This window comes from Scyliorhinus torazame, chromosome 2 (assembly GCF_047496885.1).
Source record: "Scyliorhinus torazame isolate Kashiwa2021f chromosome 2, sScyTor2.1, whole genome shotgun sequence".
Classification (NCBI taxonomy): Eukaryota; Metazoa; Chordata; class Chondrichthyes; order Carcharhiniformes; family Scyliorhinidae; genus Scyliorhinus; species Scyliorhinus torazame.
Window position 1 is genome coordinate 178839545 of NC_092708.1, and position 27223 is coordinate 178866767.

The 27223-nt window shown below is 43.9% G+C and overlaps 1 protein-coding gene across 6 annotated transcripts in view; it reads left to right on the forward strand.

The window, feature by feature from the left end:
• Positions 1–3044: 3044 nt before the first annotated feature.
• The window catches only part of nme9 (NME/NM23 family member 9), a 126332-nt gene continuing 102153 nt past the window's right edge, over positions 3045–27223 (forward strand). For 2 of the 6 annotated variants that reach the window (XM_072480736.1, XM_072480781.1), the window contains exons 1-3: positions 3045–3289; positions 17192–17466; positions 19881–19924. In XM_072480736.1, the coding sequence (XP_072336837.1) occupies positions 17406–17466; positions 19881–19924 (105 nt within the window). In that variant the 5' untranslated portion in view covers positions 3045–3289; positions 17192–17405. Of the gene's footprint in view, positions 3290–17191; positions 17467–19880; positions 19925–22928; positions 23245–27223 lie in introns of those variants that run through there. The other 4 variants (XM_072480745.1, XM_072480754.1, XM_072480764.1 and 1 more) reach the window with 4 other exon arrangements.

The window sequence follows — 27223 nt, forward strand, 5'->3', positions numbered from 1 at the left end:
GGGTGAAAATTTATTTTCTCAAATCCCCTCTAAACCTCCGGCTGTTCACCGTAAAATCATGCCCCCTTATTATTGACCTTTCAACTAAGGGGAACAACTTCTATCTATACATGCTGTCCATGCCCCTCATAACCTTTTACACCTCAATCAGATCCCGTCTCAGCCTCCTCTGCTCCAAAGAAAACAACCCAAGCTTATCTAGCCTTTCTTCATAGTAACTGCAACTTCAACTTCGAGAAGACGTCATCCTGCAGTGCCTGCCATTACCAGTTCTGGTGTTTTATTAACAGTGTGAACAAAGATGACATAGGGTAGCAGGGTAACACAGTGGTTAGCACTGCTGCTTCATAGTGCCAGGGTCCCAGGTTCGATTCCCGGCCTAGGTCACTATCTGTGCGGAGACGCACGTTCTCCCCATGTCTACGTGGGTTTCCTTTGGGTGCTCTGGTTTCCTCCCACAAGTCCAAAAGACGTGCTGTTAGGTAATTTTGACAGTCTAAATTCTCGCTCTATGTACCCGAACAGGCGCCGGAATGTGGCGACTACGGGATTTACACAGTGACTTAATTGCAAGGTTAATGTAAGCCTACTTGTGACAATAAAGATTATTATTATAAAGTTGCCAAGTTTAGGATAAATTTCCCATAGTAGTTTATGAAGCCTAGGAAATATTTTAATTCTGTCATATTTTGGGGGGTCGGTGTCTCTTTGATGGCCTTAACTTTCTCTTTCCTGGGTGTAGGCCTTTATTATCGACTCAGTACCCTAAATAGACCAAATTGCCTGCCAGGAACACACATTTTTCTTGTTTGTGACGGACACCTGCATTAGAAAATTGTCTTGTCCTTAATTGCGAGAGGGGTGGAGCTTAAGACTAGGGAGGTTATGCTGCAATTGTATAAGGTGTTAGTGAGGCCACACCTGGAGTATTGTGTTCCGTTTTGGTCTCCTTACCTGAGAAAGGACGTACTGGCACTGGAGGGTGTGCAGAGGAGATTCACTCGGTTAATCCCAGAGCTGAAGGGGTTGGATTACGAGGAGAGGTTGAGTAGACTGGGACGTACTCGGAATTTAGAAGGATGTGGGGGGATCTTATAGAAACATATAAAATTATGAAGGGAATAGATAGGATAGTTGTGGGCAGGTTGTTTCCACTGGCAGGTGAAAGCAGAATTGGGGGGCATAGCCTCAAAATAAGGGGAAGTAGATTCAGGACTGAGCCTAGGAGGAAATTCTTCACCCAAAGGGTTGTGAATCTATGGAATTCCTTGCCCAGTGAAGCAGTTGAGGTTCCTTCATTAAATGTTTTTAAGATAAAGATAGATAGTTTTTTGAAGAATAAATGGATTAAGGGTTATGGTGTTCGGGCCGGAAAATGGAGCTGAGTCCACAAAAGATCAGCCATGATCTCATTGAATGGTGGAGCAGGCTCGAGGGGCCAGATGCCGCCTACTCCTGCTCCTAGTTCTTATGTTCTTATGTCTCAGAACATCCTCTAGGTGCTCTGTTTTGAACTTGGATAATTAAGCAATGCAGATGAAATTCCTTTAACTTTTGATGTTCCGTTGAACAAGACTGTGGGCGCTAAAGGTTCTAGAACAATTCAAGAATGAGAGGGCATAGATTTTAAAGTGATTTGCAATAGAAACAAATGTGATGTGAGAAAAAACTTTTTCACAGAGCCAGTGATTGGGGTCTGGAATGCACTGTCTGGAAGTGTGGTGGAGGCAGGTTCAATCGAGGCATTCAAGAGGGCATTAGATGGTTATTTGAATACAAACAATATGCAGGGGTATGGGGAAAAGGTAGGGGAATGGCACTAAGTGATGATGCTCATTTAGAGAGCTGGTGCAGACTCAATGGGCCAAATGGCCTCCTTCTATGCTGTGATACCAATAAAAACCCTAATACAAAGGCAAGATACTCCAGGTGCTGGAACTCTGAAATAAAAATAGAAAAAATCAGCAGGTCAGGCACCATCTGTCAATTAAAAATGCCGGGCCTTGAAATGACCAACTACACTGTTGTTCTGACAGCAGAAGAACTGATGCCTTTGTGGCTCTTTAAAAGAAAAGCAACACCAGGCACAGTTGCACAGTGGTTAGCACTGCTGCATCACAGCGTCAGGGTCCCAGGTCCGATTCTCAGCTTGGGCCACTGTCTGTGCGATGTTCTCCCTGTGTCTGCGTGGGTTTCCTCCAGGTGCTCCGGTTTCCTCCCACTAGTCCCGAAAGACGTGCTGTTAGGTAATTTGAACATTCTGAATTTTCCCTCTGTGTACCCGAACAGGTGCCGGAAATGGCGACTATGGGCTTTTCACAGTAACTTCATTGCAATGGAAGCCTACTTGTGACAATAACGATTTTTATTATGCCCTGAGATGATGTACAATTTGTAGAAAGTGAGTTTACTTTACACCAGTGATATTGAGTGTGACAACAAAAAGGATTTTTTTTGGTTCTACAATAAGATGTCATCCTGTATCATTGTTTTTGTTTGTAATTTGAAAATTTGTGCAGTGGAATGTAATTTGAAATGTAATATCGAATATCTATATGCACTGAATTATTTGGAATGTAAATATCAATTACCTATATGCACTGAATTATTTGAAAAAAAAATTATCTGAAATGTAAATATCAAATATCTTTATGCACTGAATTGTTTGAAATGTATTTTATTTGAAATGTTAATATCAAATATCTACACGCACTGAAATATTTTTTCCTGAATATTATTTTTAAAATTCTGGCGCGTCTTTTACTTCAACCAATACGGTTAAATCATTTTTGGTTGATAAGGGCTCTGTACCAATGTTGGTAAAGATGATGCAATTGTACAAGTTCCCTGGGGACCCAGCATCTTCAGGAAGGAAAGATGTGAGAGAGAAAAATGATTGCTTCGCTACAATTATGTTTTATTTTAGTTTGTTGTATCTGTCAGAAAGTTTATCAGGATTCGTCTGGAAAAAATATTAAAACTCCTAATATTCATCATGCTACATATAATAGTCCCATAAAGCATTGCAAATAATCTACAATTCAGATTCCCAGCATCGGCAGTGTTTTGTTTTTGCAAAGATTCCTGAGCACGGTCACACCAGATCCTCTGAAGATGCAAACATCGTTTCACTGACTGACCAGCCTGGTCACATGCCAGAAAACCTAGGCAACCCTCAACTGTTTACATCTCCCTCTGCGAAACTGTGCGTTTCCTGGGAACCCGGTGCAGAGCAAGACTCAAATCCCCCGGACACTGCAACTCGACTAACTGCACTTCCAGAAAACAGGTACTCAAAAAATAGAACCATACAAATAGTCTTCTTAGTGCGGTCCCGAATAGAGTGCACCTCTGGGAAATACTCACCGCGCTCGCTTTGTGTCCTTTACCTGGTCCCGGCTTGCAGTCTACAATAATACTGTGTAATACTTTATTTATAGTGAGGACAAAAGTGTCTTTGAATTGTCGGAATTATACAACCAGTTGACAACATGATCCAGTGAGTTTACAAGTCCAATTTTATTTGGTTGGGATCGTTATCCCAGAATATCATAGTTATGTGTGCTAATGGATAAGAGAACTGGGATTTCTGCATTAAGTATAAATTGAGTAAAACAATAATTGAGACAATTGTTTGTGTCCCAGCTACAACGTTTCAGTTTATCAGTTCATTTCCTTGTGGTTTAAAAATGAATTTAGTACATTGTTACTAAAGAAGGACTGTAATGTAACATTGCTAATAGTTGAGAAGATTCAGAACATTTTAAACACTGTTAAAATCGTCCCTCAGCGGTAATCTGTTACAATTTCTCATACTCTGCTGAAATCATTAGATCCCAGCCACACTGCTGGGAAGAAGCTATTCTCGCAAAGCAAGCATCTCCCGATGGCAGGCGGTTGTTGTGGTGAGAGGTTAAGGGCAGATATCACCCTAGAGTGATTGAGTCCTTACCTTCTGCAGGGACCACTCCCTCTCTTCCTGTTCACCCAACTCTCCATCCCACTCTCCATTCCCTTCTTGCGGCACCTCATCCTGTAATCGAAGAAGGTGCCACACCTGCCTCTTTACCTCCTCCCTCCACATTATTCAAGGCCCAAAACACTCCTTTCAGGTAAAGCAGCATTTCACTTGTACCTCCTTCAATTTCCGCTGTTCCACAATGCAGTCTCCTCTACATAGGGGAGACTAGAGGAAGCATGGTGGCATAGTGATCAGTACTGCTGCCTCACAGCGCCAGGGATCTGGATTCAATTCAGGCCTAGGGCGACTGGAGTTTGCACGTTCTGCCCGTGTCTGCGTGGGTTTCTGCCGGGTGCTCTGTTTCCCTCCCTAGTCCAAAGGTGTGCAGATGAGATGGATTGGCCATAATAATAATCTTTATTAGTGTCACAAGTAGGCTTACATTAACACTGCAATGAAGTCACTGTGAAAATCCCCTTCTCGCCACACTACGGCGCCTGTTCGGGTACCATGACAAATTGACCCTTGATGTCCAAAGATGTGTAGGTTGGGTTGGGTTATGGGGATAGGGGGGGCTGTGTGCTCTTTCGGAGGGTCAGTGTAGACTCAATAGGCCGAATGGCCTCCTTCTGCACTGTAGGAATTTGATGGGATCGTAACACTGTCACTGTGTTAGGATTCTTCCCCATTATCAATTATCATATACTAAGCAAGACATTACTGGGCATGCAGCAAGAACCTTCCTCATTGCATGCTTGTAACCAGAGGTAGATTTACACTGTGAGCCCCTCACTCACTTCATTTCTGGGCCCCCCTCGCCATGATGTCACACCCATCCCGAGCCCACTCACCCTTGCCCCGCAGAATGCAAAGGCGCAAGACAGAGGAATACACAAATTAATCACGGCTTTAATGCTTTCGTGCAGTGTTTTTCAAACTTTTTTTCTGGGACCCACTTTTACCAACTGGCCGACCTTTGGAATCCATGCCAACCGACCTTCTAGACCCACACCGGCTTCATGACTCTCGCCGGCCGACCTTTGTGACCCTAGCCGAATGACCTTCGCGTCCCACGCCAACCAACCTTGGAGACACACGCCATGTTCACATACCTTTAGTACGAAAGGAAAGCCTGCTTGGCCCTCATGATCTCACTCCAATCAGGTTCACAGGAGGAGAGGGTGCAGAGTTCAGCCAGTACCTTTTTGCCATCTGTGTCTTTGTGAAAATGGAAAATCCAACATCGCACCTGTAGGTCACTGTGAATAATTATAATAATAATCTTTATTGTCACAAGTAGGCTTACATTTACACTGCAGTGAAGTTACTGTGAAAAGCCCCTTGGCAATGGCAAAAAAATACGTGCTTTACCAAGCACTGGATGCTCCTCGGAGATGCTACACCAGAAAGCTGACAGCCTCATAAGCTTCTGGCATGTTTAAAATGTGATATTACAGTTTAGCTACATCAGCGTAGTCTTTTAACTTGGAGTCAGCTCTAAGTTAATAACTGACTCTGGGATCTCAAGCTCAAAAGGAATTTTTCACCCACCACTTCCCTTTCAAAATCTGAAATTTCTCCTGTCATTTGCAAATATTTCCCTGCATAATAACACACATGGGCTTGCATCCTTATTTGCTTGGCACAATTGACAAAAACCTTGCCTCATGAACTTATCTTCATACTGCTTTGTTCCCGAGTTAAGTTTTTTCTTTGTAGGCTGTTAACCCAGATGCCCTGGAGCTCTGTACAGAGCTAACACTAGCACTGCTCTGTCCTGTCCTAGACTCTCGTGAGCGGCTCTCTCCAGCAGATTTTGTTGTGAGATCCTGGCCAATAGGTACACTGCCTCTTTGAGTTTCTGACTGAACTGATCTTTCTACATATCTTCACTTTATATGGTATACTTCACCCTCTGTCTATGTTTATGTATTTTCATTATGTGTCCTCACGTATTTATCGTATGTTCTATCTTTTCTTGTATGGAGCAATCTGCCTGAACTGTACGCAGAATAATACTTTTCACTGTACCTCGATACACATGACAATAAATTTAAATCTAAATCTTCCTTTTAAGAAAACCATTCACCCTCACAGTTCACTTGCCTTGCTTTCCAGCAACTGGAAAATGGAAGAAACACTGCTCCGTGTTTGGCACCAGGAGCAGGTACCTGGAGGGTGCTTGACTTCAAGTGTTCATACATTCCGTGAGACCTGCTCCCTGTTGCACCTTCTGGCTGGAAAACTCCACACAGCCTCATTTATTTCCATAGCAGTGCCACCATTCTAAATGTAAAAGCTGGTGGCGCTTCTCCCGCGATTGGGACCACCAAGGGAAAGGGAAGACCAATCACTCCGCGACCCTCCTGATGCCGACACACGACCCACCCACATGTCGGTCACAACACGCACTTTGAAAAACTCTGCTTTAGTGCAAGTCTGCAATTCTGGCTAACTTCCCCTATCACACATTCTGCTCCCCTTGTCCCCCACACCCACACATGTTTGCCCCCATCCCCCAGCCCCTCACAGTCTCCCCCCCCCCCCCCTTCCCTTCACACTCACTGATACTCACAGTTTCACTAACCTCACTCACCTGGGGCCTTCAAGTTCTCCTGCCTCACTCGTCATCTCTTAGTGCTGGTAAAGTTTGATTCGATGCCTTGCTGGCTGGCCTGCTCTCTGCAGTCCTGGGGGTCAAGCTACCTCACCTGCTCCCCTCACTACTCAATGGCTGCTGATCCCGACTGCCTGGAAAACCACCTCAAGGCTTTCTCCTGGCCCCGATGCCTCATGCCTCACCTCGCTGTTTCTGGCTGGCCTGCCTTTAGTCCTGGCTGGGTCGAGTAGCCCCTCAACTATTCCACTCACTGCTTGATAGCTGCTGACCTGCTGATTCACCTTGGCTCATGACTTTCACCCGATGCCTCGCTGTTGCTGGCTGCCCTGCCCTCAGCCCTGGGTCAAGAAGCCTGCTGACTGTGCCTTTTTTCGCAGAAGTAAAACACAGGATTTTCTGCCTCTCCATCTTCAATTAGTCACCTCTGGTTCTTCTCATGCACATGCCTCAACGTTCGGACCAGTCTGTTTTCCCGCTGTAAGAGGTCTTGACCAATCAGAGTCTGATGTCACTCTGCATTGCCTGCTGATAAGCTCAACAAATGAACTTATCAACAATTGCAGAGTTATTAGGCTCTGATTGGTGCCCGTAGACACTGGTCAGGGCAGGGGCCCCACATTGATCGTAGCCCTGTGCCTAGGCAAGGGGTGTTTCATTGTAAATCTGCTGCTGGATGTAATCTCTACAATCTTAAATGGTTAAATACCACTGGTATTCCTACTGGAACTTTTGAATCTCAAAGCCCTGATTGTCACTAACTGAAGTTCACTGCATTTAAATCAGAGGCGTAAGTTCTTACAAAGAGAAAGTATGTACCAATGTGATGGTGGATTCTCCTCCCATCCGCCCCACTTACTGTTGCATTCCAAATGACTGTCTGGATAATCATTGCTAGATTTGAGGAACTCTGAATAATGAGCATGGGTTCCCCAGTGGAAGGGAATTGCCTTGTAGAGGCCTCTATTTCAGCCATTCTGGACAGTGGTAGACTTACATCTTGTGGGCCCTGTTCTTACCTTCATTTCTGGTCCTCCCCAGGGTATCACACCCTCCCATAATGATGTCACCCCTCTCCCCAAATGATGTCACATCACTTTCCCTGTGATGCCACACCCCTCCTGAGCCTGTCCACCCTTACTCCATAGATGCATAGGTGCACGCCACAGAAATACACAAATTAATCACCGCTTAACTGCTTTAGTGCTTTTTAACTTGTAAAATACTCCTGCATGAATAATTGCTAAATTGAAATCCAAACTCACCTCTTGTCAGAATGACGGTAAAGGTGGTCAATATTTCAATGGCTACCAAAAAACAACCCTATTGGTTATTAACAACAACCCTATTGGTTATAAACAACAACCCTATTGGTTATCAGCAAAAACTCCATTGGGCATCTACAACAACCCCATTAGGTAGCAACAACAACCCTATTGGCTATCTGCAACATTCCCATTGGTTATCAAGAACAATCCCTTTGGTATCAATAACAACCCCATTGGGTATTAGCAATAACCCCACTGGGTATCAACAACAACCCCATTGGGTATCAACCACAACCCTATTGGTTATCAGCAAAAACCCCATTGGGCATCGACAACAACCCCATTGGGTAGCAACAACAACCCTATTGGCTATCTGCAACATTCCCATTGGTTATCAAGAACAATCCCTTTGGTATCAATAACAACCCCATTGGGTATTAGCAACAACCCCATTGGGTATCAACAACAACCCTATTGGGTATTAGCAACAACCCCATTGGGTATCAACAACAACCCTATTGGGTATCAACCACAACCCCATTGGGTACCTGCAGCAGTCCCATTGGGTATCAACAACAATCTCATTGACAGGCCAACAAGAGGCGAGGCCACGTTGGATTTGGTTTTGGGTAATGAACCAGGCCAGGTGTTGGATTTGGAGGTAGGAGAGCACTTTGGGGACAGTGACCACAATTCGGTGACGTTTACATTAATGATGGAAAGGGATAAGTATACACCGCAGGGCAAGAGTTATAGCTGGGGGAAGGGCAATTATGATGCCATTAACAACAACAACCCCATTGGGTATCAACAACAATCCTATTGGGTATCAACAACAACCCCATTGGATATCAACAATAACCCCATTGGGTATCAACAACAATGCCATTGGGTATCTGCAGCAGTCCCATTGGGTATCAACAACAATCCCATTGGGTATCAACGACAACCCCATTGGGTATCTGCAGCAGTCCCATTGGGTATCAACGACAACCCCATTGGGTATCTGCAGCAGACCCATTGGGTATTAACGACAACCCCATTGGGTATCAACACAACTCCATTGGGTATCTGCAGCAGTCCCATTGGGTATCAATGACAACCCCATTGGGTATCTGCAGCATACCCATTGGGTATGAACAACAACCCCATTGGATATGAGCAACAGCCGCATAGGGTGTCAAGAGCAGCCCTGGACCGTATACAGACCACCACAGAAAACATGCAACATTTAATCCAAAATGTTTTGAGGAATCAGACTAAACCTCAAAAAGCTGACAGCTCGAAAACAGATCAACGTTGAACAGTCGAATCATAACTGAAACTGTAAATGCATCTAACAATCTGTCACATATACAGTAAAATATGCAAAGCAATTTCAGCAGATATCTCTCATTTAATGCTAAAACCTTTCTTAACAAGCTATTTATATTGTTGCTACACTTACATGGAGGCAATCGGCTTGCTTCCCAAGTATATCAAGGTACAATTTTCTTCCTGACCTCTCAGAATATGCTGTCTCTCGTCCCTTCTGTATCAATATTATTGCACTCTTCATCTTTCCATCCAAGTAATTGTCTCCCACTTCAATTTCTGCTGGGACTTTTCATCCCCTCCTCCAGCAGTTAATTTTATCACCCTCCCCCCACTTCAGTTCATACCGACGCTCTTTTTCCTCATATGCCTCAATCCTTCTCCTGTCCTCATTTAGTGCTAATACATACCGCAGCACCATCGACAGTTCACATTATCTCTCTTTCAGTTTATATGCTCAACTAACATACTTCTCCCTCTCAGTTTACGCTGACCAATTCTAATCCTTGCCATCTCGGTCTTTGCGGACGCCTTTTGTCTCCCGATGGTTGTCATTCTCTTGCCGATCTCTCACTGTTGTCCACTCCTCCTGCAATGGCTCCCTACACCAAACTCACTCTGACCCCAGAAAGAGATTGGCCCCACTTTTGTGGGTAAGCTAGGGGAGGGGTCTTCGAGTGGCGAATGACCGGTCACAACAATTGTGTAAGGGCAAGGAGCAGGGAATAGGAAGCTATGGGTGCCAGCATGCCAAAGCGGGAGATCGCATATTAACCATGCTGCAGTGGACTCAGACATAGGTTATCGATGAAGGTTGATGAGCCAGCACCCGACACAGCTAGGTGCACCAGACAGGCTGTCACTGAACTTTCATGCAGTGGTTCAGAGCATGGAGCAGTCAAGGCTTTGCACAGTATCTGAAGACCGTTCTGTCCAACATGCAGCTGCCTGGATTAAGGGAACAATTGAATAGGGAGAAAATAATAAGTCTTTCTCTTGAGTAATGTGAAATAATTAGATTTAGATTTAAATTTATTGTCATATGTACCAAGGTACAGTGAAAAGTATTGTTCTGCGTGTAGTCCAGGCAGATCCTTCCATGCATGAAAAAACAAAGGACATACAATAAATACACAATGTAAATATATAGCATCGGGTGAAGCATACGGAATATAGTGCTGCAACAGTAGTGAAGATGCATAGAAAGATCAATTCAGTCCATAAGAGGGTCATTCAGGAGTCTGGTAACAGCGGGGAAGAAGCTATTTTTGATCTGTACGGTATCTGAAATAATGTAGGGTTACCTGAAACCTCCACTGGATTCATAATTTACTCTCTTGCAAAGCCAATCCATTCACTGAGGAGTCACAGGCCTTAGAGTTATAGAGTTATTATAGCACAGAAGAAGGCCGTTTGGTCCGTTGAGTTCATGCAGTCTCCCTGTAGAGCAATCCAGTCAGTTCCATTCCCCACTCGACCCCCATAGCTTTGGGTTTATTTCCTTCAGGTGCCCACCCACTTCCCATAAGACCATAAGACATAGGCCATTCAGCCGATTGAGTCTGCTCTGCCATTCAATGACATGAATTTCCTTTTGAATCATTCATCATTTCCAATTCCACCACTCCTGTCGGCAGTAAATTCTAAATCTTTACCTTTCCAATGTCCTCTTTTATTCCTCCAGATGATAAGAATTGGGAACAACTTATGTATGGGTTTGGGAAGTTCTACCATTTCTTCAGTTTTGTCCAGTATAATGCATACGCAGAAACTAATCATTTTAATTGGCTGACATCAAATTCAGCAGAATCAATCTTACTGTGGGAACTACCCCCTTGATCATAAATGGTTAATGCTAGACGTGGGACAATATATTTTACATTAACTAGCAACACAGTATTATGATCCCTACCAGACCCCAACAGTTGCACGATTCTGGACCAAAACGCCAATATTTTATTTTAATTTGCAAGAGTGAGCAGACAGAATAATTCGCTGCAGGAGTGATTGCACAAAGAAACAGGGCTTGCTTATTTTTAAAACAAAACTTTATTATGAATCACAATATTGTACTGGTTTTAACTTCAAACCCAAAACGAACAGCTAATAATTACACCTTAAGATGTGGCTGTCCCCCTCACTAACAGGTATGAGGAGAGGTTGGATAAAGTTGGATTATTTTCCCTGGAACTATTGAGATTGAGGGGGCAACATGATAGAGGTTTACAAAATTATGAATGGCATGGACAGGGTGGACAGTCAGACGCTTTTTCCCATGGTGGAAAAGTCAATTACTAGGACATATAAGATGCAAGGGGCAAAGTTTAGAGGAGATGTGCGAGGCAAGTTTTTTACACAAGGGTGGTGAGTGCCTGGAACACGTTTCTGGGGTAGGTGGTGGAAGCAGATACAATAGTAGCGTTTAAGAGGCATCTTGACGAATACATGAATAGGATGGAAATGGAGGGATATGAACCCTGGAAGTGCAGATGGTTTTAGTTTAGATAGGCATCAGGATTGGTGCAGGCTTGGAGGGTCAAAGGGCCTGTTCCTGGATGTACAGTTCTTTGTTCCCTATCTTCTTTAACAATACTACTCCATTTCCCATTGAACAACAAGGAAATAAACATACAGCTCTCAATGCAGCTTAAACTAGCAAGATCTAAAGTGATACTTGCATTCCGAAACAGATCCTGATGCTTGTGAGAACCCCTTCAGACTCTATCTGAATGTCTTCAAATGACTGCTTTGCTTGAGTTGTTACAGCCTTTTCCTTGACCCCAGACAACTATTTTTAATTATTGTCACTTTTTAAGCTATATCTCTGGGAAAGAAAATGGTATCTCTTGCGGTCACACAAGGTTTTTCCGATCAGAGCTTACTTACTTCCAGTTTTCTCCGACAAACACTAAAGCTTTCAAAATGGCCCGATGTCTCTGACCCCCACCCAACACTGACGTCATCTCTTCAAGATAAAAAAAAGTATCACTTAAGGCTGCAAATCATTAACTCTCTAAGGACTTCCCCATTCAACACTCACTAACCCCAGGCTTTTAACCCTTAAATTATCCACTACATTTATAATCCAATTTCCTAAAATCTTCCGAATGTCACAACAGTTTCACAGAAATACTTACCAAAATGCTTTCAATTGTCAACTGTTCATATTCGGAACCAAGACACATTCTCTCCATGTGTACAATCCATTCGATGTGGATGTGTCTGGAATTTAGAAAGTAAATATATAGAAACATAGAAAAATAGGTGCAGGAGTAAATCATTCGGCCCTTTGAGCCTGCACCACCATTCAATATGATCATGGCCGATCATGCACATCCACTCCCGCTTTCTCTCCATACCTTGATTCCTTTAGCCGTAATGGAACGTCCAGCTCCCTCTTGAATATATCCAACAAACTGGCCCCAACAGCTTTCTGTGGTAAAGAATTCCACAACTTCACAACTCTCTGAGAGAAGAAGTTGTTCCTCATCTCAGTCCTGAATGGCTTACTCCTTATTCTTAGGCTGTGACCCCTAGTTCTGGACGTCCCCAACATCGGAAACATTCTTCCCGCATCTAGCCTGTCCAGTCCCATCAGGATTTTATATGTTTCTATGAGATCCCCTCTCATTCTTCTAAACTCCAGTGAGTACAAGCCTAGGCAATCCAGTCTTTCTTCATATCTCTGTCCTGCGATCCCGGGAATTAGTCTGGTGAACCTTCACTGGACACCCTCAATAGCAAGAATATGCTTCTTGGATTGGATTGGATTTGTTTATTGTCACGTGTACCGAGGTACAGTGAAAAGTATTTTTCTGCGAGCAGCTCAACAGATCATTAAGTACATTAGAAGAAAAGGGAATAAAAGAAAATACATAATAGGGCAACATGAAGCATACAGGGTGTAGTGTTAATGAAATCAGTCCATAAGAGGGTCATTTAGGAGTCTGGTGACAGTGGGGAAGAAGCTGTTTTTGAGTCTGTTCGTGCGTGTTCTCAGACTTCTGTATCTCCTGCCCGATGGAAGAAGTTGGAAGAGTGAGTAAGCCAGGTGGGAGGGATCTTTGATTATACTGCCCGCTTTCCCCAGGCAGCGGGAGGTGTAGATGGAGTCAATGGATGGGAGGCAGGTTCGTGTGATGGACTGGGTGGTGTTCACGACTCTCTGAAGTTTCTTGCGGTCCTGGGCCGAGCAGTTGCCATACCAGGCTGTGATGCAGCCTGTTAGGATGCTTTCTATGGTGCATCTGTAAAAGTTGGTAAGAGTCAATGTGGACATGCCAAATTTCCTTAGTTTCCTGAGGAAGTATAGGCGCTGTTGTGCTTTCTTGGTGGTAGACTCGACGTGGGTGGACCAGGACAGATTTTTGGAGATGTACACCCCTAGGAATTTGAAACTGCTAACCATCTCCACCTCGGCCCCGTTGATGCTGACAAGGGTGTGTACAGCACTTTGCTTCCTGAAGTCAATTACCAGCTCTTTAGTTTTGCTGGCATTGAGGGAGAGATTGTTGTCGCTACACCACTCCACTAGGTTCTCTATCTCCCTCCTGTATTCGGACTCATCGTTATTCGAGATCCGGCCAACTATGGTCGTATCGTCAGCAAACTTGTAGATGGAGTTGGAACCATGTATGGTCACAGATCATAGATCATAGAATTTACAGTGCAGAAGGAGGCCATTTGGCCCATCGAGTCTGCACCGGCTCTTGGAAAGAGCACCCTACCCAAGGTCCACACCTCCACCCTTTCCCCATAACCCAGCAACCCCACCCAACACTAAGGGCAATTTTGGACATTAAGGGCAATGTATCATGGCCAATCCACCTAACCTGCACATCTTTGGACTGTGGGAGGAAACCGGAGCACCCGGAGGAAACCCACGCACACACGGGGAGGATGTGCAGACTCCGCACAGACAGTGACCCAAGCCGGAATCGAACCTGGGACCCTGGAGCTATGAAGCAATTGTGCTATCCACAATGCTACCGTGCTGGTCTTCAATAACTACAGCAAAACATCTCTCCTCATATACTCAAATCCTCTCACGATAAAGGCCAGCATGCCATTAGCCTTCCTCACCGCCTGCTGTACCTGCATGCCAACCTTCAGCTACTGTTCCACCGTGACACCCAGGTCTTGTTGCACTTCCCCTTTTCCAAAACTGCCACTATTCAGATAATAATCTGCCTTCCTGCTTTTGCCACCAAAGTGGATAACCTCACATTTACCCTCATTATATTGCATTTGCCATATATTTGCCCACTCAGCCAGCCTGTCCAAGTTACCCTGCAGCCTTTTTGCATCCTCCTCACAGCACATACTGCCACCCAGCTTAGTGTCGTCTGCAAATTTGGAGATATTGCTTGCAATTCCTTCGTCCAAATCATGAATGTATATTTGAACAGCTGGAGTCCCAGCACTGAACCCTGCAGTACCCCACTTGTCACTGCCTGCCACGCTGAAATAGACCCATTTATTCCCACCCTCTGCTTTCTGTCTGCCAACCAGTTCTCTATCCACGTCAATACATTATCCCCAATACCATGAGCTTTAATTTTGGTCTCTAATCTCTTGTGTGGGACCTTGTCAAAAGCCTTTTGATAGTCCAGATACACAACATCCACTGGTTCACCTTCGTCCACTCTACTGGTCACATCCTCAAAAAATTCCAGAAGATTTGTCAAGCATGATTTCCTTTGAGGGAATCCATGCTGACTTGGACCGATCCTGTCCCCGCTTTCCAAATGCTCAGTTATTTCATCCTTAATAATTGACTCCAGCATTTTCCCCACCGATTATGTCAGGCTAACCGGTCTATAAATCTCCGTTTTCTCTCTCCCTCCTTTTTTTAAAAAGTGGGGTTACATTAGATACCCACCAATGCATTGGAACTCATCCAGAGTCTATTGAATGCTGGAAAATTATCATCAATTCGCCCACTATTTCGAGGGTCACTTCCTTAAGTACACTGGAATGCAGAGCATCAGACCCTGGGGACTTATTGGGTTTTAATCATATCAATTTCCCTGATACAATTTCCTGACTAATGAGGATTTCCTTCATTTTAGACCCTCTGTCCCCTAGTATTTCCAGAGGTTATTTATGTCTTCCTTGGTGAAGACAGATTCAAAGTAATTGTTCAACTGGCCTGCCATCTATTTGTTGCCCATTGTGAATTCACCTGATTCTAACTGTAAGGGACCAGAGGGAATGGTTTAGCACACTGGGCTAAATAGCTTGCTTTTAAAGCAGACCAAGGCAGGCCAGCAGTACTGTTCAATTCCTGTACCAGCCTCCCCGAACAGGCGCCGGAATGTGGTGACTGGGGGCTTTTCACAGTAACTTCATTGAAGCCTACTTGTGACAATAAGCGATTTTCATTTTTATTTTCACATTTGTCTTCACCAGTCTTTTTCTCTTCACATATCTATAGAAGCTTTTGCAGTCAGTTTTTATGTTTTCTGCAAGCTTACTCTTGTATTCTATTTTCCCCTTCTGAATTAAACCCTTTGTCCTCCTCTGCTGAATTTGAGATTTCTCCCAGTCCTCAGACTTGCTGCTTTTCCTGGCCAATTTATTATCCTCATCTTTGACTTTAAGACTATTCCTGATTTCCCTTGTCAGCCATGTTTGAGTCACCTTCCCCATCTTACTCGTGTGCCAGACAGGGATGTACAATTGTGGAAGTCCATTCATGTGTTTTTTAAATGTCTGTCATTGACTATCCACCGTCAACCCCTTAAGTATCCTTTGGCAGCTTATCCTAGTCAATGCACATCTCATACCAGACATCTTAATCCGTCAAATGTGAGGTAATGCATTTTGGAATGTCCAATACAGGTAGGGAATAAACAGTGAATGGTAGAAACCTCAAGAGTATTGACAGTCAGAGAGATCAAGGTGTACAGGTCCCCAGGTCACTGAAAGGGGCAACACAGGTGGAGAAGGTAGTCGAGAAGGCATGCTTGCCTTCATTGGCTGGGGCATTGAGTATAAAAATTGGTAAGTCATGTTGCAGCTGTATAGAACCTTAGTTAGGCCACACTTGGAGTATAGTGTTCAATTCTGGTTGCCACACTACCAGAAGGATGTGGAGACTTTAGAGAGGATGTAGAAGAGATTTACCAGGATGTTGCCTGGTATGGGGGGCATTAGCTATGAGGAGAGGTTGAATAAATGCGGTTTGTTCTCACTGGAACAACGGAGGTTGAGGGGCGACCTGATAGAGGTCTACAAAATTAGGAGGGGCATAGACAGAGTGGATAGTCAGAGTCTTTTTCCCGGATAGAGGGGTAAATTACTAGGGGGCACAGGTTTAAGGTGCGAGGGGCAAGGTTTAGAGACGATGTATGTGGCAAGTTTTTTCCACAGAGGGTAGTGGGTGCCTGGAACTCGCTGCTGGAAGAGATGATGGAAGCAGGGACGATAGTGACAAATACATGAATAGGATGGGAATAGAGGAATACGGACCCCGGAAGTGCAGAAGATTTTAGTTTTGACGGGCAGCATGGTTGGCGCAGGCTAGAAGGGCCGAAGGGCCTGTTCCTGTGCTGTACTTTTCTTTGTTCTTTGTTCCATCAAAGTTAGCTTAACTGTGTCACTCTCCATCTTAATGAAGAAGTCTACCATATTATGGTCACTCTTTCCTGAAGGATCTCGCACCAGAATGTTACTAATTAATCCTCTCTCATTACACAATACCCAGTCTCGGATGGCCTGCTCTCTAGTTGGTTCCTCAACATATTTGTCAAGAAAACCATCCCTTATACATTCCAGGAAATCCTCCTCCATCGCATTTCTACTAGTTTGATGAACACAATCAATATGTAGATTGAAGTCACCCATAATAACTGCTGTACACTTACTTTAAAAAAAAAAAATTTTATTAAGGCATTTGTAATATTAGATGCTGTACCCTTACTGAACACACCTCTAATTTCCTGTTTGATGCCGTCCCCAACCTCACAACCACTGTTTTTTGGTCTGTACACAACTGCCACTAACGTTTTTTGCCCTTTGGTGTTCCAGAGCTCCACCCATTCAAATTCCACATGGTCCAGGCTAATTCCCTTCCTTACCATTGCATTAATCTCCTCTTTAACCAGCAACGCTACCCCACCTCCCTTTCCTTTCCTTCTATCTTTCCTGAATATTGAATATCCCTGGATGTTAAGTTCCCAACCTTGGTCACCCTGGAGTCAGGTCTCCGTGATCAAAATGACATCTCAATTACGTCATATGAATGAGTGACGGGCACAATCGACAGGAACTTGGATATTATGAAAGCTGTCGAATACAGCCTGGTATGTAAATTAATACGATAACAACATGAGTCACTGAAAGTCCTACGGTTGTTGTAATGTACACTCTGAACTTAAACTATGACTAGAATATATATAGTATTTTTAGTGACTACAGCGTGGCGTAGGAAGATCATTGTTCCACTTCAGTGTGACCAGCACTGGGATGCAATGAAATGGATATCTCTGTGTGACAATACCAACATGTACATTCTCCTACTAAGCATTTTGTAATATATGGAGAACGCGGGCAAGCTATTTATTCATTTGAGTAATCTGAAAATTTACCAGTCTGGCATTTTTGGAATGTTGCATTATACCATTGTGCAAACACAGAGAAGTGTAAAATGGCTGCTTTGAGACACCTCTTGTACAAACAAGTACAGTCAAATATTTGACGTCCTAATATTTGGCTGAGATTGATGGCATGGAAGGGAACATGAAGATTTGGGGCATATTTATTTTAAATAAGAGCAAATGGATCAGTGCTTTATCTTGAAAATAAATGAACAAATATCAGGTTTTTCACCAGGCGAAAATAAGTATTCAGAGGTCGAGTGTGGAGCAGGTGAGGTGCGGAGTACAGCACCTTTTATACTGTTACATCAAACTCCCAGAATAGTTAGAGCAAGGGTGGGATGTGCACTAAACCTTCTTCTACAGTGTTGCATCAAATAATCTCAGATCAGGTTGGTGGAATGCAGGCTGAATGCCTCTCTCACTGTCACCACAATATGTTAACCCAAACTCAGCAAGCAGCAGTGTTGCTGCCATTCTGAACACCAGTCATCCTTAATATCTTAGGTAGCCAAATCATGGCCAGCAGTGTGAAATGTTATGGATTCCAGCTCATAAACAACTTGCTTAATCCAACCAAAATTGTTTCAATCAGCATCCTTAAGGGTAGGTTTTCGGAAATCCCATTTTCAACAAAGTTAATAATCAGAAAGGGAATCAACAGATTGCTTAGTGATCTCATTGAGCAAAATTAATTTTGGGTGAAGAATCTGCAATTGACCGTCAGAAGCAGATATAGTAGAGGTTTTCATCGCAACTCCGTGAACTGGAGTCAATCCTGGGTACCAGAGACAAGATGACACTAGTAGTCTAGTTCATTGTGCCAACTCATCCTTCCAGTATTGAATTTTAGGGTAGCTCATCTGAAAACACCAGAATCTTTCCTAGTTGCACAAAGTAAATTGGAGATTTCGGTTATACCGGAATACATGGCTAATGCTAGAGTTTAGCATCTTGGCTCCGTTATCAGTGGGGCAGGAATCAATTAAGAGGTATAAATTAATTCCCTCTGTGGAAGGAAACGGAGTTAACATGTCAGCTCATTTACCTTTCATCAGAATCATTAGTGTGATTAATCATTAGGAATTTCAGATATATATTGTATTATATGTTTCTGGTGCAGTAATGGTTAAAAGCCTGGGTTAGTGTGTGTATGTCTCTACTGCAGTACGGATTTTAAAAATCCTGGTTTAAAAGACATTCAGACACTGTGACCACAGAAGGGGTAATTAAAGCTTTGTAAAAATAAGATTGTCAATCATTCCAACCATGTACAGCGCTTACCTAAATAGGGCTAATGGAATTTTGTTTATAGAAAAAAGGTTCCCTGGGGTTTAGATAATTGAGCAGTTGTGGTTAGCCTTAGTAAAATGGTCATAATCCAATTAGTGGGAGAGAAATTAAGCAATTAATGGGAGGAGCCAGGGGCTGAAGCAGTCAAGTTTTGGAGTTTCAGTTTTGATGTTGCTGTGAAAAGAACAGGAGCTTTTTGCCAAATGCTGGTAAGTTAAACAGTAGTTTGACACAGGCAAGAATCTGCAAGCTGTTTCCTGAAGGACCTCTCTCTCCCTCAAAGCAGTTTCTCCAAGTCATTTCTATACAGCAAATATTCCTGTGTTTGCTAACTGTATTTAAAGTGGATTTTTGACCTGAGATGGGTTTTGTTTGATTGGAGATAAAAATATAGCAGTTAGGAGTTAAAAGGCTGGTTCTCTGTCAGCGGGATCATCCATTTCGCCGGCATCGCACTCACGCCTGTGGATTTCCATGGAGAATCCCGCCCAAAATGTTTCATTTTATTGTTTAACTAATGACTATAAGCTATTTCTCCTATGATTCTAAAGCTAGTTTAATACTGTGTCAATAATAAAGTTTGTTTTAATATACCATATCCCTATTTGTGCATGGAACCACTCCTAGAGCGAAGTATCCTTTCCTTAGTCTCACAAATTAAATTAAATATTGGGGGTTTTATCCAGTATCCTAGAAACTGTTAGGGTATTGTCAGTGATCGTAATGTGAGCCAGATATGATACTGCTATGGTTGAAGACAAGTATAAAGAGACAATTAAGTTAGATTGAATCTTACTAATTTGATTGCCAATTTATTTTCTAATCAGTAGAGGTTCACATGGCTGGAAAGAAGAAAGAAATAACATTGCAGGTAAGCTTGGAAAATAAATAAACAGATTGAAAAGTTCCATTTTCTTTATTACTAATTTTTTAAATTAATAGCTTCATAGATTGTAAAACTGTTCCCCATGATTTTTATTACTCATTTCAATCCAATGTTTGATGGATTTTTCAAGCAATGTGAGTCACAGAGTTCTGTATATTTCTTTCAACTGCACATGAAGATAGCAATGCAAGACTATGGGGGTAATTTTAATCCTCAGTGCCGCATGTGTTGGGGTAAAGTGTAAAGGTAAAAATCACAAAATGCTTAAACCAAATCTGAACACACTTTATTTGGGTGTTAGTAACCTGGGAGAGATGGTGGTGTGGCGGCAATGTCATTGGGTTGGTAACCCAGAGGTTCATCCTCAGGGGACATGGGCTCAGATCCCAAAAGACTGGAATATAAAGGATGGTGGCTATAATAACTGCAAGGCCAGGCTCCATGCAAACTCCAGTTTATTTTGACAACGAAAATAGCTGCAGCTGTGGCGTACAATTTTTGTGTCCCAGCCCGGGGACCTTCAGGTGTGCAGTCCGAGGTCTCGGCTGCAGGTTTTAAACTCCCGCCGAATAATTCCTAATGGGTGAGCCTCTGCCCACTCAATAGGGAAACTCAGGAACCCCATGGGTAGATCAATCGACGATCCCCCGTGGCACTTGTGGTCGTCACAACATCCCACCACAGTCAAATCCGTTTCACTCTCGTTGTTTCCACAACAAAGTGGTTTCCTCCGCCTCTTCACATTCAACATTGAGTCTCTTGCAGGTGGAGGCAGATCGGGAGGTTTGAAGCAGATCGGCGATCTTTGTTTCTGCCGGGAGCGCCCACGGGTCACCGAGGTCGCTTCTCCTTCGGTACTGGCTATCAGGGAACTTCCAATTCCTTGGCCTCCATATCTGAACCCCGAGTCCTCACAATTGGGAGAGATGGGCATAGGGCCCTCTTCAGGTGGTAGCCCTGCGCTAGCGGGGGCCACCACTGGGGTTGGAGGCAAAACAATACCAGGGGCAGGCTCACTACTTCTGATGTGGCCCAGGTGCTTCCTGAGAACTTTGTCCTGGACCTTCACCTTGGGATACAGGCACAGTTTTTATTCTCTTCCTTTTTCATATTTTCTCCCAAATTTACACCTACCAACAATAAACAATAATCAGTAACGAATGCAATTTCAATCCCAACATCAATAACAACAATCCCATCCTCCTACCAAACCCCCAAACAGCAGCCCGCATGTTAACATAAACAAATAACAAAAAGGAATCAGGAATCACAAATAGCCACCATGAACACATACAGTCCCCCTCCCCCAACCTTCTCAACCCCGCCCCCCCAATCTTAGATGTAATCCAATTCTCGAAACTGCATGATGAATAACGCCCATGAATTGGAGAACCCCTCCATCCTTCCCCTCAGTTCAAATTTGACCTTCTCAAGAGTCAAGAATTCCAGCAGGTCCCCCCACCACACCAGGGCACAGGGTGGAGAGGTTGATCTTCATCCCAACAAGATCCATCTTCGGGCGATCAATGAGGCGAAGGCTACAACATCCGTCTCCGCGTCCGTTTCCAACCCCAGCTGGTCTGACACCCCAAATATGGCCTCCCGAGGGCCTGGGTCCAGTTTCACGTGCACCACTTTAGAGATTACCCTAAACACCTCTTTCCAGTAATCCTCCAGCTTTGGACAGGACCAAAACATATGAATGTGGTTTGCGAGGTCCCCCCCACAACGTTCACACACATCTTCTACCCTTATCCTCGCCCTTGTGAGGTGCGCTCTATATACCACCTTCAGCTGTATCAGCCCCAACCTCGGCACGAGGTTGAGGTGTTGACCCTCCGGAGCACCTCACACCAGAAGCCCTCCCCTATATCCTCTCGCAACTCTTCCTCCCACTTTGCCTTGATCCCATCCAGCTGTGTCTTCTCCTCTTCCAAAATAGCCCCGTAAACTCACCCCCTTCGCCAGCCCCCCTGTCATCAGCACCTCCTCCAGCAATGTGGAGATGTGGCGGCCGGCTCTACCAGGAAGCTCTGTATCTCCTTTCTGGCGAAGTCTCGAACCTGCATGTATCTAAATATTTCCCCCTGTTCCAGCCCATACTTCGCTCCCAGCTCCTTTCATCCTGCAAACCGACCCCCAAGAAACAAATCTTTTACCGTCCTAATTCCTTTCTCCTCCCATCTCCGAAAATTTCCATCCCACTAGATTGTAGAAAAGCAGAAATTGGCAAGTGTGACGCAAAGGCAAAGTAGTATCAATGGGGGATTTTATCTTTAACATGGATTGGGAGAGGCAGACAAGCACCTGTCAAAAAGGGAGTGAATTTCTGGAGAATGCCAGGAATAATTTCCTACAGCAATATATCCTGGATGCAACAAGAGGAAAAGAAATATTGGATTTAGTAATGAGTAATGAGTCAGATTTAATTAGTAACCTAATTGTACGTGAACATTTATCAAATAGTGATCATAACATGATCGAGTTCAATGTAATGTTTGAAAGTGGAAAGCACAAATCAGCTACTAGAATTTTAGATTTAGGTAAGGCCGCCTTTAATGAGATGAGACGGAGACTGCCTTCAGTAAACTGGGAAAATATGCTAATGGGTAAAACAACTGAAGAACAGTGGAGGATGTTTTAAGGCAGAGATTTTCAAAGAGCAGATCGGGTCGCGGGCGGGTGTCAGAAGGGTCGCAGAGCTAAGGGTCATGGTGTTCTATGTCCATCAGCCTCGAACAGTGTTTCCCAACAGCAACATTCAGAAGCTGGCAAGGAAAATCCTGCCTAAAATATCAGTTCAGTCCTCTAGAGGGAGCAATTATTTGACAGAAGGGGGAGAGAGAAGCTCCAGGATTTTTTTCAAACTGATTGCAGCGCTTGTGGCATCTGATCTCACCAGTGAAGCTGTAATATTAAGATGGGGGTTATTTTAAAATGTCGTTCTTGTAAACCTCGCAGTTCCTCCCCCAGCCCACCACCACCACACCCTTCCTGGCAGCGGCTCCACTTTGAAAACCATGGGAACATTTGACAGATTCCTCGCCCTCTCCTTGACAAAGCTGTTGCCCAAGAAATCACCCAGACACGGTCCATCTGCACTTCCATCCTCCTGGACATGGACCCCCATGTGCTTTGGCCCGATGAAGTACAGTTGCCCAGTTGACGACAGCAAGGGGACCATACCCCACCTCTGGGATGCCATACTGCAGCAGAAAGAACCCGTCATGAATTAGAAGGAGATCATCAGAGAACTCACCGCCAAGCTCAGCAATTCCAAGAGTCAGAGTATGTCAGAGCCCTCGGTGAGTGAGCACAAACCTAGACAGGATTCCGCGTGTGAGTGTGTGCGCGTGCGTGTGTTCTCGGTGATGACAACAGCAATACAACTGAAGCTATGACTCCATGCAGACAAATAGCTTGAAAATCTTTTGCCGATCTTCTTACAGTGTGGTTGCTGCCGAAGGGCCAGCAGTGTGCATCTCAGTGATGCCACAGAGGCACATTTAGTGGGAGGGAATCGGCTGACATTGCAGCAAGAGCCACATTATTGTAGACAACTGGCTCCACAAAGTGACTGAAATAGCATGCCTTCTGGTTGGGGAAACATGAGCACATAACGATCATATATCATAGAATTTACAGTGCAGAAGGAGGCCATTCGGCCCATCGAGTCTGCACCGGCTCTTGGAAAGAGCATCCTACCCAAGCCCACACCTCCACCCGATCCCCAAAACCCAGTAACCCAGTAACCCCACCCAATCCAACCCAACCCTAAGGGCAATTTTGGACACTAAGGGCAATTTAGCATGGCCAATCCACCTAACCTGCACATCTTTGGACTGTGGGAGGAAACCGGAGCACCCGGAGGAAACCCATGCACACACGGGGAGGATGTGCAGACTCCGCACAGACAGTGACCCAAGCCGGGAATCGAACCTGGGACCCTGGAGCTGTGAAGCAATTGTGCTAACCACTATGCTACCGTGGTGCCCCACAGTTGAATATCTGAGAACATGATAAATATCTGAGAAAACCTTTTTCAATGTCCATTTTGTCTGACTAATGACAACCAGAACAGTTAGTTTGTCAGCTATCCTTGGGTCAGTTTTAGTGCTGTCAGCATTCATCAATACTGATGAACTTGTTTCTAATAGTGTACTTTGAAATTAAATAAACTTGCATCAACCATTTGAATTGCATTTAAGATCAAGATTTTACTGTCACTACCTTGAGATTTATGGCTGTTTTGTTAACAAGAACCACATATGGCTCTCTTGTTTGTTCTCCTCTCCTCAGTCTTACTCCTTTGCTTCTTTGTTTCCTTGAGGCAGTGTACAGTGATGACTGCATCTTCACAAGTGCGGCTCTCCAGTATCTCTCATGAGTAACTATTCTTCCTGTGTGACCCTGGACGATGAACGTTTTTGATAGCGAGGAGGACATCACAGGCATGTTTGATCCTGTCCTCACTCAATGCTGACAAATATTCAATGCACCAGGGGCTACCAGATAGTGATTAAGAACAGGAAAACTGGATAATTTCTTTCCCTCCCTTGCCAGGCGCAAGAAAACTTTAGTGTCTCAAACACTGCCTTGACTCAGCGTAGACTGGGTAAGTGAACGTGGTGTGGGTCCCAAAGGTTGGTCGTCATGGGTACTGAAGTTCGGCCGGCATGGATCCCGAAGGTCGGTAAGCATGGGTCCCGAAGATTGGCTGGCGTGGTCCCGAAGGTCGGCCCGTTGGCAAAAGTGGGTCCCGGGAAAAAAAGCTTGATAAACACTGTGTTAAGGAAACAGTTAATGCAATTCAGAACCAGTTTATACCCCTGAGAGGGAAGGCTCCACTATGCAGAAAAAAACTGCCATGGACAACAAAAAAGATAAGGGACAGCGTAAAACTAAAAGAAAGGGTTTACAAAAATGCAAATAACAGCACAGATCCTATCGAATGGGAAAGAGAAAGACCAGCAAAGGGCCACAAAGCAGCTTATAAGAGTAACAAAAAGGGATTATGAAAGGAAACTTGCAGGGACATCAAAATCAATAAGAAGTTTTAAAGTTACATAAAGGGAAAATGGATGGTCAGGAGAAATGTTGGCCCATTAAAGACTGGAAGTGGGGATATTGTCAGTGACTGTGGGGACATGGCAGCCATGCTGAATAATGACTTTGCCTCAGTATTTATAGTAGAAAAGGAGGATAGCTTGCTGGAAGACCTGAGGACATTAATAGTGGATCAGGGACAAAGACTAAATAAAATTAACGTGAGCAAAACATTGATTATGAAGAAATTAATGGAACTAAAGAGTGACAAATCCCCAGGACCTGACGGTTTCCAACCAAGGGTGTTAAAGGAAGTAGGGGAGCACATTGTAGATGCCCTAACTATAATCTTTCAGAGTTCCCTAGATTCAGGAGTCGTCTCGCTGGATTGGAAAATTGCTTATGTCATTCCACTTTTTAAGTAAGGTGAAAGAGGAATACCAGGGAATTACAGACCAATTAGCCTAACATCTGTGGTGGAGAAATTGTTGGAGTGTATAATCAGGGATAGGGCAACTCAACACCTCAAACATTTTCAGTTAATCAGGGAGAACCGGCATGGATTCATGACAGGTAGGTCATGCCTGATAAACCACATTGAATTTTTTGAAAAGGTGACTAAGTTAGTGGACAGGGGAATGTCTGTGGATGTTATTCATATAGACTTCCAAAGTCCCACATAAGAGACTGTTAACTAAGGTAGAAGCCCACAGAGTTAAGGGAAAATTACTGACATGGCTGGGAAATTGGTAGAGTGGCAGGTGACAGAAATAAGGGATAATGGGTAGGTGCTTAAATTGGCAGGATGCGACTAGTGGTCGCAGGGATCTGTGTTCGGGCCACAATTGTTTACATTATTCATTAGCAACTTGGATAATGGCATAGAAAGTCATATATCCAGATTTTCTGATGACACAAAGTTGGGTGGCAGAGTAGACCGTGTAGATGACAGCATAAAATTACAAAGGTATATTGATAGACTAAGTGAATGAGCAAAACTGTGGCAGATGGATTTCAATGTAAACAAAGATTATCCGTTTTTATCCACAAAAGGATAGATAAGGGTATTTTCTAGATGGCATGAAATTAATTCAGTGGATGTCCAAGTATACCTGGGGGTTCAGGTGCATTGATCTTTAAAATGCCGAGAGCAAGTGCAGGAAGTAATCAAGAAAGCTAATGGAATGCTGGCCTTTATATCTAGAGGACTGGAGTATAAGGATGCAGAAGTGATCCTGCAGTTTTACTAAACCCTGGTTAGAACCCACTTGGAGTACTGTGAGCAGATCTGTGCACCGCACCTTAGAAAGGATAATTTGACCTTGGAGGGAGTGCAATGTAGGTTTACAAGAATGATATGTGGACTTGAGGAGAGAGTATACAAATTAGGCCTTATTTCTCTGAAATTTAGAAGATTAAGGGGTGATCTGATCAAAGTTTTCAAGATATTAACAGGAAAAGACAGGGTAGATTAAGATAAACTGTTTTCACTGGTTGGAGATTCTAGAATGAAGAGGCTTAGTCTAAAAATAGGGCCTGACCATTCAGGAGAGATGGTAGGAGGCATATCGACACACAAAGAGTGGTAGACGTTTGGAACTCTTTACACAAACAGCAATTGATGCTAGATCAGTTGTTAATTTTAATTCTGAGATAGACAGATTTTTGTTAAGCAAAGATATTAAGGGATGTGGGCCTAAGGTAGGTATATGGAGTTGGGCCACAGATTGACCATTATCTCATTGAATGGAGGAGCAGGCTCAAGAGGCTGAATGGCTTACTCCTGTTCCTATAGCCACCGACTAGTTTGGCGTATAAAACCTCTACACGTTTCATGGAGTACCTGTCCAATTTTGAGACCCGGTTGATCAAGTTTACAATCCCCATCGAGGCGGACTGATTTATCGGGTTTAAGGATGGGACGATGGGTGCATAATCTGTAAAGGTTCGCTCGTATAGGTGGATAACCTAGCTCTGATATCCTCCAAACTCTAAGGTAGGATGCCTCTGGAGGCAATTAAATACCTTTTCTCCAATGACAGTGTTAACGAGAAATCCTCGATCTTGTTGAATAATTATTCAAGTCGGACTTCGAGGCAATAGAGAATTTTTATTTACATAGAACCACAGAGAGGCTCGGCTGCAGCCAGGCGCTGGCTCCCGAGTCTCTGCCAAGGGAAGTACAGTATGACCTTTAGTACATTCACCAGTAAGAGTGTCCGTTGCAAAGTGTGATCA